A 14,245-nucleotide genomic window follows, 5' to 3' on the forward strand; every position below is an offset into this window, starting at 1 on the left:
TATCCCAGGTCCAGGACTTTTAAGCATATAGTTAGGGATGTATCAGGTGACCCTGAATCCTCGCTCAGTTATGCTGCAGTAGGTGTCGGCTGCTGGGGGCTGTTTCTTCTTTCAGCTTTTCCCCCTCTGTGTGTTCATGCAGCACTCTGCATTTAATCATTAGTTATCAATAACCTCTCTTCCACAGCGTGCCTGCTTTCCTCCTCTCATGTCCAACCAGTGGCAGCAGATGGTACCGCTCCCTAATGCTGGTTCTGTCTTCTTTTTCCTTCCCACTGTCACCAAAGCGCTTGCTTACAGGGGGTCATCTGATTCTTGGCGTTTTCTCTGTGTTATTGCAGAGTCTTTACCTTACAATATAAAGCACATTGAGGCGACTGTTATTTTGATTTGGTGCTACATAAATAAATGTTTATTGAACAAAATGATCATTGCTTTATGCCCAGCTTGGGGTATAGAAGTCAATTAAAGACATGTATTTTATTTATCGGGCTGCACCTGAAATGCAAAATGAAGTTACAGAAGAAAATTGGGTCCACAAATATTTATAACTCCATATTTTCCTTTTCTGTTTACCATGCCATTGATTTACCTGCAGTATAAAATTAATTTCTTCAGCAGCAAGATGATAAATGGTAAAAAATGGCCTGTATTTATATAGCGCTTTACTAGTCCCTAAGGACCCCAAAGCGCTTTACATATCCAGTCATCCACCCATTCACACACTGGCGATAGCAGCTACATTGTAGCCACAGCCACCCTGGGGCGCACTGACAGAGGCGAGGCTGCCGGACACTGGCGCCACCGGGATGATAAGTTACACAGAGGTCCAGCTCATTCAGCATTCTGCTTTAACCTGTGACATTGTGGGTGTGTATGTGTGTGTGAAGTCTCTCTGAGCGCTAACAAACTCACTCTTGGGATCTTTCCGTACTTCTGTTGTCCTGTTTCTTTTTTTTTCTAATTGCATTTGTCGTGAAAACTGTGACAATCTGACTGCTGTTGGAGGTTACAGAGCATACAAAGTTAGGCCAACATTTGTGCCAACAGCAGGTGCTTCTGGGTACTGCGAGGCGCTTCCTCCCACTGCTCAAAGAGATGTTTGATAATTGGTGAAGAATGGATGGTTGTCTGTCTCTATGCACGAACTGTCCACTGTGTGTCCAGACCTCCATCCATTCGCTTCCACTTCTCCTTTTCAGGGTCGCGGGGGGCGCTGGAGCCTATCCCAGCTGTCATAGGGCGAGAGGCGGGGTACACCCTGGACAGGTCGCCAGTCTTTCGCAGGGCCAACACACAGGGACAGACAACCATTCACACTCACATTCACACCTAGTGGCAATTTGGATTATCCAATTAACCTATCCCCACAAGCTGCATGTCTTTGGACGGTGGGAGGAAGCCGGAGTACCCAGAGAGAACCCACGCAAACACGGGGAGAACATGCAAACTCCACACAGAAAGACCCCGGCCTGATGGTGGAATTGAACTCAGGACCTTCTTGCTGTGAGGCAACAGTGCTAACCATCGTGCCAACATGCTGCCAGACCTTTAATATTGAATTATGAGGCACTGTACAATGTAAAGCAGATATCATTCAAAATAATGGAAATAGTCTTGGTCTTACAAAGCATTATCGCAGCTGGACTGACAAGTATATGATATATACTATATATAACCATAAATTGAAACTTTTATTATATACAATTTATCAGTGGCCAACATACAAATAAGCAGGTTGTTTCTTTGTAAAGAGTAACAAACCAGCAGGCAGGATGAAGTAAGAAGAGGCACTTTATACTCAGATATGCTGCTTCCCACAGTGAAAGCATCAGCACTGATTCTGATGAACACTCTCAGGATACAGCACGGACCGGTCAGTTATAACAGAGGCTTCATAGGACTGCATGAGCCCCAGAGTTTGGCTCTGGGGCTCATTGTTAGTGCAGCTGTCCACACATAATTCCCTTTTCCATTATCCCAGTGGTGCTGGGATGGATCTGATTAATGATTCACAGCAGTCTGGAAACATTTTGATTCACTGGCAGCGTTTCAGTTCAAATTTGGTTTATTTTTCTCCTCATCAAGAGAGAGCACTGATGTCAACAAACCACCGAGCTACTGTACACATCAGGTACAGTTGGAAAGGTTGAAGAACCCGTTGACTGTTGGTGCACTTCCAGATCAGTGACTTTTCAATCACCCCTTTGGTTAAAGAATTATATGTGTGTGTTTTTTACTTTGATTCAATTTTATTTTACTTATAAAGAGTTAAATCTCAACAGTAGTCACATCAAGGTGCTCTCCATAGTAACAGAGAGAAACCCCAACAATCAGACGACCCCATATGAGCGAGCTATTTGGCGACAGTGGAGAGGCTGTGGGTGAGAGGCGAGAGACAAGACCAAAGGCTTGCTGTGGAAGCTAGCCAGAACTCATAACTCAATACAATCATTAGCAATAACTATGCTAAGCCAGCTAATTATTGTCTAGTTAGTGATAAATTCAGTCATGTTTTCAATATATGTCTCATTTATATATTTACATATGTTTATATTATAAAGTTTACAGGCTGTGAACTGAGTATCAATTTGAGTCCACACAGATGATGAAATACTGGGTTTGTGGTTTTTACTTCAAACCGTCCAGGCACGGCAGAGAATGGTCGTCTTTACAGGAATCACTGAACACGTGGAACACGAAACAAACACCTCACTGAGCTCAAATATAGAATTTCTAACATATCACGTTTTTAAGGCCAGGTTAAGCTTCAGAACACCCTGAGTGCTCGACTACATGAAGACTAAGTAAATTTAATGTTCCTCAGTGTAAATTTAAAAAGAATAACTCATCATTTACAATACATTATTGTTTTTAGATTATTCTCAGAGTCTGGACCCTCAGACACACGATTCACTGCATGGGCTCAGGAATACTTCCAGAAACGTGTGAACATAGCTTCCTCTGTCACCCACAAACACAGGTTAAATCCACAAACACCAGTCATTCCTGGACCAAAGCCATTTAAAATCTGATTTTATTGTTTTCAGAAAAAATATGGACACCATGTTCTCCAAAACAATGAGGTGCTGGAGCTTCGCTGCCTGTTACCAGCACTCAGTTTTAGAGCTTGTCTCTCTGATGACATAGAGGTGCAAACGTACCTGGAACTGGCTGCTTGCACATCTGGAAAGCCACCATCAGTGCTGAAAGGTATGTGCAGGTTTAAGGCCAGCATAAGCTCCCATACAGGCAATATCTTTTCCAGTAAATCTTTAACCAAGATCATGCTGAACTGCATGCTGCATTTGTTACAACAGCATGGATTTGTTGTAGAAGGGGCCTTTAACCAAATGAAGACTAATTTGCCACATCGTGAATTTAAAAGTAAGAGAGAGAAGATCCAGGACTGTTACGCAACTAGAATCCTATATTAGCCAGGAGTGAGACAGCATTGCTCTTCCACTAGTCCAGCAGCTTGTCTCCTCAGGTCCCTGACGTTTATGGATCGTTGTTAAAAGAAGAGGGGACGCCATACAGCGGTAAACATGAACCTGTCTGAACTTTTCTGACACATGTTGGTGCCACCAAATTAAAAATGACCTAAGTTTTTCCTTAAACTGCTACAGTTTCTCAGTTTAATCATTGGATATCATTTTTATTCTCCATTTTGAAGGAGACGTTGGATCATGAGATTTACAGATCATTGCATTCAGTTCAGATTCCATATTTTGCACAGTGTTCCAACATTTGCACATTGCACTTATAACCCTAACGAGTTCCTGATCTGTCCTTTTGCCTTCTGGCTATTTTATTCTCCCAATGATCCGTTTATAAATGTGCAAGACCTAAACCCAGATTCTGGTCAATCAAAACACACACCTATCCATCCATCTTGGGCCAAATCATGGGTGCAGTAGCCTGTGTAGCTCAGACCTCCCTCTGCTCAGGTCACAGATATGATCTCTCCAGCACGGGTCTACCCCGGGGCTTCCTTAGGTTGAAACACGCCTCACCCAGGTTTAATGCTCAGCTCTATCTGGACCCGCCTCGCATCACTACAGACACGGTCCCAACATCCCACTTCTCCTCTCCTCACTCATGAAAAAGACCAGGAAATACTTAAACTCAGTTTAAGTAACTCAGTTTAGCAACTGTGACCCAGTATGGACACTTCACCAGCTGAGAGTCATGGCCTCAGGCTTGAAGGTGAAATTCATTCTCACTGCTTCACACTCGGTTGTGAACCATTCCAGTGCAAGCTGGACGCCACCGCCTAATGAAGCCAGCAGAATCACATCCTCTGCAAAAACTAGAGATAATTTTGAGGTCAGAAGTGTGCGTAGAGCACGGCTTTCTCTCCCGAGTCGCCTGACAGTTTGGCAGAATCAGTTTGAAGCAGACCTGAAGCAGTCTCGGTCAAAAGCCTGACAAAACTACTCCCACATGCATGGGCTGAGGTCCAGTCCCTCCTCATGCCTGCCTTCAGGGTGGGGCCACAGTGAACCTGGGCATTTGGCCCCTGACTTTTTGCCCTCCGTATGGGTGTCTGGCCTCTCACCATGGACCAGTTTGCCTGCTAGAGTCTATCAAGGACCCAAACAACACACACACCCCTCCACCACGGTTAGGTGAGTTTACATTTCTTTTTTTAATTAATTAAACTGTATTATTTATCAAACTTAGTTAATAACTTTGTAAGTACTAACAGACAGTATGGGTAAATGTGAGTTGGTTTAAAAAGAGCCAGTAAGTCACCGAGACTAGAACAGCAGTACATACATGTCAGTGCAGCCACGAGTTATTTTACACCATCATCTCATCTTTGCAATTATTGCACACAACGCTGTTCTGAGGGTACAGGACTGGACATATGTTAACAACAACGCTGGGATACGTAGAGCAGGCATGAAACAGGTGAGCAACATCAGCTAGTTTATTCTTACCTTCACCATCACCGGCTCAGTCATGAAGTCAACTGAATCCAGTTTTATTTATGCAGCACCTCATCACAACAGCAGTTGCCTCAAAGTGCTTTAAACTTGTTTGTATTTCTGCGGCCACCTGTCTTCTATCCGAAGGTTTTTAGGTGGGATTCATTTATTTTGGTTACGGAATTGTTGCCTGCTGTATTTGGAATACCTGGAATACCTGGAATACCTGGTGACTGTGGCGACCAACTTTAATAACTGCCAGCCATCTCTAACAGCCGCGTGTGTGTGTGTGAAGTCTCTCTGAGCGCTAACAAACTCACTCTTGGGATCTTTCCGTACTTCTGTTGTCCTGTTTCTTTTTTTTTCTAATTGCATTTGTCGTGAAAACTGTGACAATCTGACTGCTGTTGGAGGTTACAGAGCATACAAAGTTAGGCCAACATTTGTGCCAACAGCAGGTGCTTCTGGGTACTGCGAGGCGCTTCCTCCCACTGCTCAAAGAGATGTTTGATAATTGGTGAAGAATGGATGGTTGTCTGTCTCTATGCACGAGACAGACAAATGAGTGTCGGCGACACTCATTTTCCCGAGTGACCAGTCGGTCTGTGTGACCTCATCGAGCACCTTTCCTAAAGACACAGCTTGAAACGGTTTTCTTTATTGATTGATTTATTTTGCATGAGAGGTCGAAAAAACTGGGGAAGTCTGCTATTTTTAGTTCAAATAATGAACAAGACCAACAAGTCCACAATAAGACAGCAAGAATCTCTACTAGAAAGAGAGAGTGGTAAAAAAAGAAAAACAGCACTCGGACACACCTGAATCGATTGCAGCTGCAGTGACAGACACTTGGTAATATTTTACCAGACGTCCGATATGAAAGTTGCTTCTAAAGACGAATTCCCTTCCTGTGGACCATTTAGTATCCAAGCATGAACATGAGCTTTGCTGTTGTTTGACACTAAATGCTTAGAGGAAGATTGAGGATGAAAAACGGGGAGTGTGGCGAGTGGGTGAAAGCAGACGACAGAGCACATTCCACAAGAAAGTACATTCATCAGTAAACGTCTGCCTCCCAGGAACAGCGGCCACTTCATCCAAAGGGTCTGCAGCCGCACGAGCACATTTACAAGCTGAATGAATGAGATCCAACCACTACAGTTATTCACCACAGTGACTGGTAAACAAACATACAACAAAACAGACTTCAGGGTGGAGTTTCCCACCTTCACACCAAATGTCACAGGCTTTACTTACAGAAACAGACAGTTTTGTAACCTGATTTCTAAACCATTACTGGTGATTTACATGCAGGTCTTTCCTGATTTGTATTTACTAGTCTGTAAACTACCTACTTTTTGGACAAAGAATCTGTAAACACTGATGCAAACTGTGTCCATGGTGCATCCTGCTAACGTCCGGTAGTCGTCCATATGTACCACAGAAGGCGGCGATCCAGACGCTGTTTGATCTTCCTTGAAGTAATGCCAACATGTTTGCATTTTAACTCCGTTTATTGTGGTTCAGGACAGTCCAGCACATTCACTACAGTTCAGTCAGAGTCTGCTGCTACACGGCTGTACAGTCACACTCGTTTAGTTCAGTAGGTTTAGGCATCCTCTGAACTCCATGTGTCGAGTAAACGGACTGCTCTAGGTCCCCAGAGCAAATATTACACCACCCTTAGTTCAGTCCTGAAATAAATAAACATTTAATAAATTAAAGGTAGATCATAGAAAAGTGCAGTCCTTATTCATGTGGCCTATACGACAGCTACAGGTAACAGTTTCTCCATAAATTATAATTCTACGCATCGTTTTTCTTTGCGGAGAGACTTTTCCATGTAAGTAACAGCATCACACAACATACTGATGCATGTGTGATGAAGTCATGTTAGAAAAACAAAGAAACATCGTCCATACTTAAAGTTTTAGATCCTTACAGATGCTTCGGTAACACTTTATCAGTTTCTAGCTTGAGTGAGTCACAAATACTGTGTCATCAAATATGCAGAGGTGGCAAAACCACAGACAGTCGTCACTTTAGGAGAACGATGGACACTCGTGTTGAAAACTGCTGATTAAACTTCTTAACTCAAGTAAAAGTGAAAATGCACAGAAATGTAAACTGAGCCTCGTGACTGCTGAAACACCTAAATAGTACAAGAACATAGTCGGGGATTAAAGTGGGATTTGGCAGGTGTGAAACTCTCAGATCAGTTGTACGGCTGGAGTGTGGGGAAACCAACATCAGCTCCATTCATTTTGATTGTGTACATTTTGTCTACAGGCTGTGATCGACTGACTTGTGTTGCTGCTGCTCTAAAATGTACCGCTCTTTGTGAATTTAACCAACTGAATTAACAAGATGTAAGCAGAGATTACACAGACTCACAAGGCTCCCTCTGTAGCACAAAGATGGAAGTCAGTGAGGGAGTCCAACCAGCATCAGCCGATGTAACAGTGAGCATGAACGCAACAGGTTCTCTGCAGCAGGCAAACATCGTGCACTACTTTAAACTTAAGCACAGTGCTGTAGATGAACCGACTCAGCACTAAGCTGCTCTTTCATGCACACAAAGTCAGAATCCTTTGATTTGTTTTGCAGATGTGTGAGAAAACAAACGGCTGGATCCAAAAACTCAAAACTACATTTAAATGTAATTTCCAATCTAGTTTTTTCACATTTCTCCATCTCTCAGTGAACGCATTCATTTCTCTCCCTGGGAAACAAAGCAGCTGTACTTGCTGTCCACACTGCACACAAACACTTTGTGTGTTTATATTTGTTGAGTTGTTTAAAGGTACATTTAAAATGATCTGCCAGTTAAAACATCGTTACTTCCTCTTCTGTAGTGCTAGCTACATGCTGAAGTGCATCGCAGCTCATGGTATCTACACCAAAAATGTTTTTTGTTGCGGTCCACTTTACCCCCCCGAGTAGAGCTATTAATGTATGTGTGATGTATAACTGATATGTTTTTGCCTCTTGTCGTAACAGGATTGTCGTCGATGTTACTGTCCTCAACATTTAGGTTCAAATCTGTTCCAGAGGGCCTGCAGTGATGTGAAATGATAATAATATTACCCCTTAAATGTGTCAAAGCTAAAGTAATGAGCCTTTTATGAAAATGTAGGGAGTAAATACAGATACCTGAAAATCCTACTTAAGTACTGTAACAGAGTATTTGTTATTTCCCACCTCTGTAGTAATCTGTTGCCTGAAAGGAGTAAAACAGGGGAAAGAAAAGTGACAAAGAAACTGGAGAAGAGGAAGAAGATATTTTGAATACCAGCATATTCGAGTAAACTGTGGGGAAATATATTTCCCTTCAAAAGTGTAGCTGAAGTTTATCGATATGCAAATATAATTTTTAGGACACTGTGCTGACACTGTCCTTGAAAGGAAATGATTACAAATATACTAGAAACAGGCTCATCACGGTGTTCCTGCAACTGTCCAACTACCTGCAGTTCAAACAGCACTTTGTGCAGGACCCTCTATTAAGCGACAGGCAGCACTGCCCCAGAGCCTGAGATCAACTGCACGAGTCCTCAGCTCAGCGAGAGGCCTCTGCAAAGTCCCAACAGTTAGTTACATGACGGTAAACTGGAGCCAACACATCCAGTTCCACCTTAGTCCAGCTGACTTCTTTGGGTTCTTGTGGTGTTTTGGCAGTTTACCTGACCCGCTTCATGTGTCATTGCTGAAATCGGTAAATGAACAAATAACAAGGTAATAGAATAAATAAATATTCTGGGGTTAAGGTTTTGGTCTACAGGGGACTGATCGTGGTCCTGCAGTAGCAAGAGTTTCCATTTTGCACCACAGGAAGGATTCAGCACCAAACATCTGTCCCACGCACACACTGACAGACAGACAATCAAACGCTCCTGTGGGAGTTCAGATCCCGTCACAGTGTGTTTCCCATGCCGCTGCTCACCAGCCCTTTCACGTTCATAATGGGCCGAACGTCGTGCAGTTGTCTCCTTCGATCGATAAATGTGGCCAACCGTGCCGTGTCCAGTGGTGTCTTGGAGTACTCCCCACCTCCACGACCCACCCACAGATGTTGGAGACAGGAAGTAGCACTCGGCCGCTTCCTGGGATCCTGCTGCAGTAATGATGACACAAAATCCCTCGCCACCTGGCTCACATTGCAGAAGTATTCATCTGGGAAGCAGAAGTCTAGGCGGCAGATGTTGATGCAGGTTTCCTCCGGTGACTCGTCCAGAAACGGAGAAACGCCACTAAGCATGACATAAGCCAGAACACCCAAGCTCCACATGTCTGTGGCCACGGAGACTGGAGCGCCACGGATCAGCTCAGGCGCAGCGAACTCTGGATTCCCGAGCAAGAGGTGGACGTATCGGCGGTGGGCAGACAACTGGACAGCATCGCCAAAATCGATTAACTTAATACTGGGCATGGGAGAATGGAGGTTGACCATGATGTTCTCGGGCTACAGCAAAAACAGAGTTATGACTTAGACACAGGTGAGCAAACAACAATTGTCAATATTTTTCTTTTCATATGTGACAAAAACCTGCAGTCACCTTCAGGTCTAGGTGTGCCACTCTACAGGTATGAAGGTGCTCCAGGGCCTCCAGTGTTTCTCTGATGAAGAAGGCCACCTTCTCCTCCATCAGCTCATCGTGGGCAACCAGATAATCAAGCAAGCGGCCATCCTCCAGTCTAACATGGAAACACAGACAAGTTTCGATTTCTGCACTGTGTGGTTGAATGAATCGCTCAGTAGACCCGCTATTACACACAGCTGTGAATATGCACTGCAGGCTTTGTAACTCATTCACTGTGAATGGGTGATGTCACACGTTCACATTATGGAGCAGCTGTTCTGCTTTGCTCGTCCTGGTTGTGCTGACAAAGTGTAAACATTATGAAAACATTCAAAGAGAGCAAAGTTGAAAAGAAAACTATTAAAAAGTAACAGCCATCTAGTTTGGTTCATACCAAACCACGCGGGCTCTAAAAGCAGCTGAAAACTCTACTTGTTGTGAAAAACAAGCAAAAACACAACGATAAAAAAACCGTGCAGCAGCCAAACACTGGACTTACAGCTCCAGGACGAGCATCAGACAGGAGGGAGACTCGTAGGTGTCCAACAATGACACCAGCTGGTGATTCTGGACATATTGCAGAATGTCTGCCTCATGAGCCACTTGCTCCTTCTTCTGCATCTTCTTGCTCACAAACTTCACTGCCACCTAGTGGAGAACAAAGGCAAAACACTTAAACGTGCAATATAGTTTTTTCTATGCCGAGGTGCATCTATTTGACTAGTTCCATCCAACTTGAGGTTCAGTATCTTGCCCAACATACAAGCGATTAGTTGATGAGCTGCTCTACCTCCTGAGCTGCAGCCACCCCGCCTGAAGTTAAAGTTTTGAGACAAAACCACTCTGCACGATGACATATTGTGGATTTTATTATACAGCCAGATAATAAAATGCTTGTTTGTGCAAACACAGACAGATTATCAAGTTTATCTATACGATCATTAAAACAGGTTACATCTTGAATGTGTCTGCATCTCACAGTAGCTGATAAAATATCAAGTTTAATTTTTAAGAAGTTAAACAAAAGGAACAAGTACCTCTTTCTTAGTGGACCTGTTGACACACTTCCGTACCACTGAGAACCGTCCCCTGGTCAAAGCAAGTGAGACTGCATTAAAAACCGGCTGCTTTGGCTCGATAGAGACGTTATTTGTGACTGAAATCGTTTTACCTTCCAATCTCACAGATCTCAGTAAAGGTTGACTCAAAGTTTTCCTTCCAATGAATGCCCGTCCCATCACAGCCAGAGTCTGGACAAAGAACAAATACATAAGTAAGATAATTCCCCCTGAACATGTCAGCATTAGTGGAGAAATTGTTTTCATTTCCTCTTTCTTTACTCTTAGGTGGAGAGGTGGTTCGCCTTGATCTACCGGTGTTTATGCCCATGGGCAGAGGTGCCCGGTCAGCTCATTGCCTCATCAGTGCTGTGTAATAAGGACAAGCTGTAGCAGTTATTTTCCACATGGTGGTGAATCGGCTTCAGCGTGCCTCGCCTGTTCTCCCCTACTTCCCTTTCTGGACTGAAAAGCTCACAGCCAGATCAGCGCTCAGGCTTTATGAGTCTGTGGAATCAGGACTTACCCGAGGCTCACCTGCCTGCCCACTCTCCAGCAAACAACCTTCTTCATTTACTCCTCTCTACTGTGATATATTTCCAGGGGTGGAGTGTGTCATACTCTCACCAGCTGATGGCAAATTCAATTTCAAATCTTTGAGATTTTAAAACTGTTCACCTTCAGGTCTAGGATGCATTCAAGGATACCTTTTGGTATCCTTGAATGCATCCTCATGCATTTACTTTTCTTTGTTAAGAGCACGTGCGACTTACTGCTGCTGGCTAGTGTGACCATATTTGAGGGCTCCGATGGTGGGCCGACACCCCAGCGGTTGGAGGCCCGAACTCTGAACTGATAGTGACCTCCGGGGATCAGAGAGTCGATCTGCACACATTCCTCCCTGCTGCTGGCCACCTGCTGCCACAGGAACGAGTCTGTGAGTGAAAGAGGAGGAAAGGTCAGTCTGTTTGAACATCACTACAGAACAATTCCAGTGGCTAATACACAGACCTTCCTGTCTGTACTCCACAGTGTAGCTGCTGACAGTACAGTGGGCAGATGAAGGTGGGGGCAGCCAGTGGATCATCACCGCTGTGCTGCTGGCCTCCTGAGCCACAGGTCTCACTGGGGCTGCTGGGATACCTGCAAGCCAAGACAAAAATAGTCAACCCCAAATCAACAGTAACCGTCTCAAATGGTCCTCAGTGTTAATCAAAGTGCGACACCTTGGACTTTGATGGAGGCAGAGGAGGATGCAGTGCCGTGGTCATTAACAGCAACACAGGTGTAGATTCCTGTATCCTGAGGCATCAGATTACAGACTTTCAACAAGATGTCACCTGTATCCCTGCACAGTGCGTAGGAGTATGGAGAGAGGAGGAAAGATCAAAAGGCTGCACTCATAGAGGGTACTACTTATAGTGGTGTGAAGACGTGTTTGCCCCCTTCCTGATTTCCTGTGTGAAAAAATAATTGGCATCCGATCACATCTGGCGTAAAAGTAACACAGCATTTCTGAAAAGGAACATCGTACCAACAGTAAACCATGGTAGTGGGAGTGTAATTGTCTGTGGCTGTTTTGCTGCTGTGGAAAATGGAACCATGACTTCTGCTGTCTGAAGGAGAACATCTGGCCACCTCTTTGTGACCTCTAGGTGAAGTGCCCTTGAGTTCTGCAGCAGGATGGTGATCCAACGCAGCAAGTCCACCTCTGAATGGCTTAAGAAAAGCAAAATGAAGACTTTGGAGTGGCCTAGCCAAAGTCCTGATCTGAATCTGACTGAGGAGCTGTGGCATGAGGCTGTTCGTGCTTGAAAACCCTCCGATGGCTCAATTACAATTATTCTACAAGCATCAGTGGGCCAAAATTCCTCCAACACGATGCAAAAGACTCACTGCCAAACGTTCAGTTGATTGTAGTTGTTGCTGCTTAGTTACTAGGTTTTTCACACATGGCCATGAGGGTTTAGTCTTTTTCCCTTAATAAACACCTTCATTTAGAAACTGCATTTTGTTTTTACTTGTGTGAGTTTTGTCTGATATTTAAATCTGGTTGATGATCGGAAACGCATAGAAATCAGGAAGGGGGTGAACACTTTTACACCACTGTATGTTTAAAAGTCAAAACACTGAAGGAGAAGCAGGTGAGGAAAAACAAGAATCTGAATGCAGCATTGAAATGGTCCTCTGGAAAGCCTTCATGGACACATCTGGTGTTCCTCGTGGTCTCTTTGTTACCTGATGTCTATGGTGAAGCGGCTGTTGTTGGTCACTGGATTCTGGTCGGGGCCCTTCAGAGTGACTGAAGGTTTAGGCCGTCCTGAGACTTTACAGCAGAGGACTACGGTCTCTCCGAATGCACATACCACATCTGACAGTGGGACCAAGAACTCTGGAGCCACTGCACACAGAAAACGCATCACAAACCACGTTCCCCTCAGCTCTTAGTTAAAATGTCCACAGTTTATCACGTTGTTGTTTCTGAGCGAAGGCATGTGTGACCTCAAGCATTCTCAGCTCAGTTCTGTAGTTTTTGGGAACAGTTCAAACCTCTCTCATGTATTCAGAAGGAATTGTTGCATTGCTGTTATACTGCATTAGCATAAATAATGACCAGTTTTGCCAAATCACTCGATTCAGATCAGAATAATCAGGCTGATTCTAGCACATCATTTATTACCAGGTTTGCTGCTGTTCCAGACTGACATAGGAGTTGGGGCTTCTTGTACTCCCGTGGTAGTGAAAAGCATTTGGAAGCCTCTTGGCTTTGTCACACAACTTATTCAATGAATAAATAAATGTAATTTGCATTAACTGCCTTATGTATGTCTCACCTTCCTGGATGAAGTTTGGGTTCAGAAGCTGGAAAATAATTAGATGTGGATTAGTTTTCAGCATATATGAAGCAGTATTATATAAAATGAATTTATACATAATAGTTCCAGATTTTAAACTTCTTAAATTCTCTCACATTTGTCTCCAACACAGTGTTTGTCTAATGCTGATATAATAATTCAATAGAAAAGTATTCAACACCGAGTCAGAGATCTTTTCAATGAAAATGAACAGCTGGTACCTCCATGCCCGTCTTTGGGTCAATGTCATCACCACAATCTGAATCATCTGAAGTTTGGACCTCCTGGTGGAGGAAGAAACAAGGGAAAAGAATAAAAGGGGAATGGAGGCACATAAAAGTCAAAGGTAAGAGAATGGAGATGGGACATAAAAAAGGTGAAACATGTACAAAAACAAGGAAAACGGGAACGACAGGAGGAAAGAGTACGAGAGGGGACAGATGCAGACGAAGTTGAGCAGAACCAAAACAGAAAAAATGATGTCAAATATGAAAAGAGATGAAAGAGAACAAAGGAAAGATTCTGAGAATATGAGAAAAAATGAGAGCAAAACAGTGGCTACAGTGGACACTTCAGATCCTACTCACCTGAGAGTCCTTTTGGATTTTTCTGACACACTGTAAAACTGCCACCATTTGTCTTTCCATTAAGTGATAATTAGAAGTTTTGAGGCTACTAATCAGTCCTTTAAGACTGTAAATCTAACCTTATCACCAGAAAATGTTCAAACTGTTAAACCTGCGATAAGCCAAAATCTTTGGTTGGGGAGTGCAGTACGACTCTTAGAATGATTCGCTACCTTATCGTGGTGGAGGGGT

General features: G+C 43.7%; 1 protein-coding gene across 6 annotated transcripts in view; it reads right to left on the reverse strand.

Moving 5' to 3' along the window:
- Nucleotides 1-8,171: 8,171 nt before the first annotated feature.
- kalrna (kalirin RhoGEF kinase a) overlaps nt 8,172-14,245 on the reverse strand; it is a 154,323-nt gene continuing 148,249 nt past the window's right edge. For all 6 annotated transcript variants that reach the window (XM_026144911.1, XM_026144912.1, XM_026144910.1 and 3 more), the window contains 11 exons: nt 13,649-13,711; nt 13,407-13,434; nt 12,811-12,973; nt 11,799-11,920; nt 11,584-11,715; nt 11,346-11,507; nt 10,686-10,764; nt 10,552-10,603; nt 10,014-10,162; nt 9,491-9,629; nt 8,172-9,396 (listed from right to left, as the gene is read on the reverse strand). In XM_026144911.1, the coding sequence (XP_026000696.1) occupies nt 8,848-9,396; nt 9,491-9,629; nt 10,014-10,162; nt 10,552-10,603; nt 10,686-10,764; nt 11,346-11,507; nt 11,584-11,715; nt 11,799-11,920; nt 12,811-12,973; nt 13,407-13,434; nt 13,649-13,711 (1,638 nt within the window). In that variant the 3' untranslated portion in view covers nt 8,172-8,847. The remainder of the gene's footprint in view (nt 9,397-9,490; nt 9,630-10,013; nt 10,163-10,551; nt 10,604-10,685; nt 10,765-11,345; nt 11,508-11,583; nt 11,716-11,798; nt 11,921-12,810; nt 12,974-13,406; nt 13,435-13,648; nt 13,712-14,245) is intronic.

This window comes from Astatotilapia calliptera, chromosome 16 (assembly GCF_900246225.1).
Source record: "Astatotilapia calliptera chromosome 16, fAstCal1.2, whole genome shotgun sequence".
NCBI lineage: Eukaryota > Metazoa > Chordata > Actinopteri > Cichliformes > Cichlidae > Astatotilapia > Astatotilapia calliptera.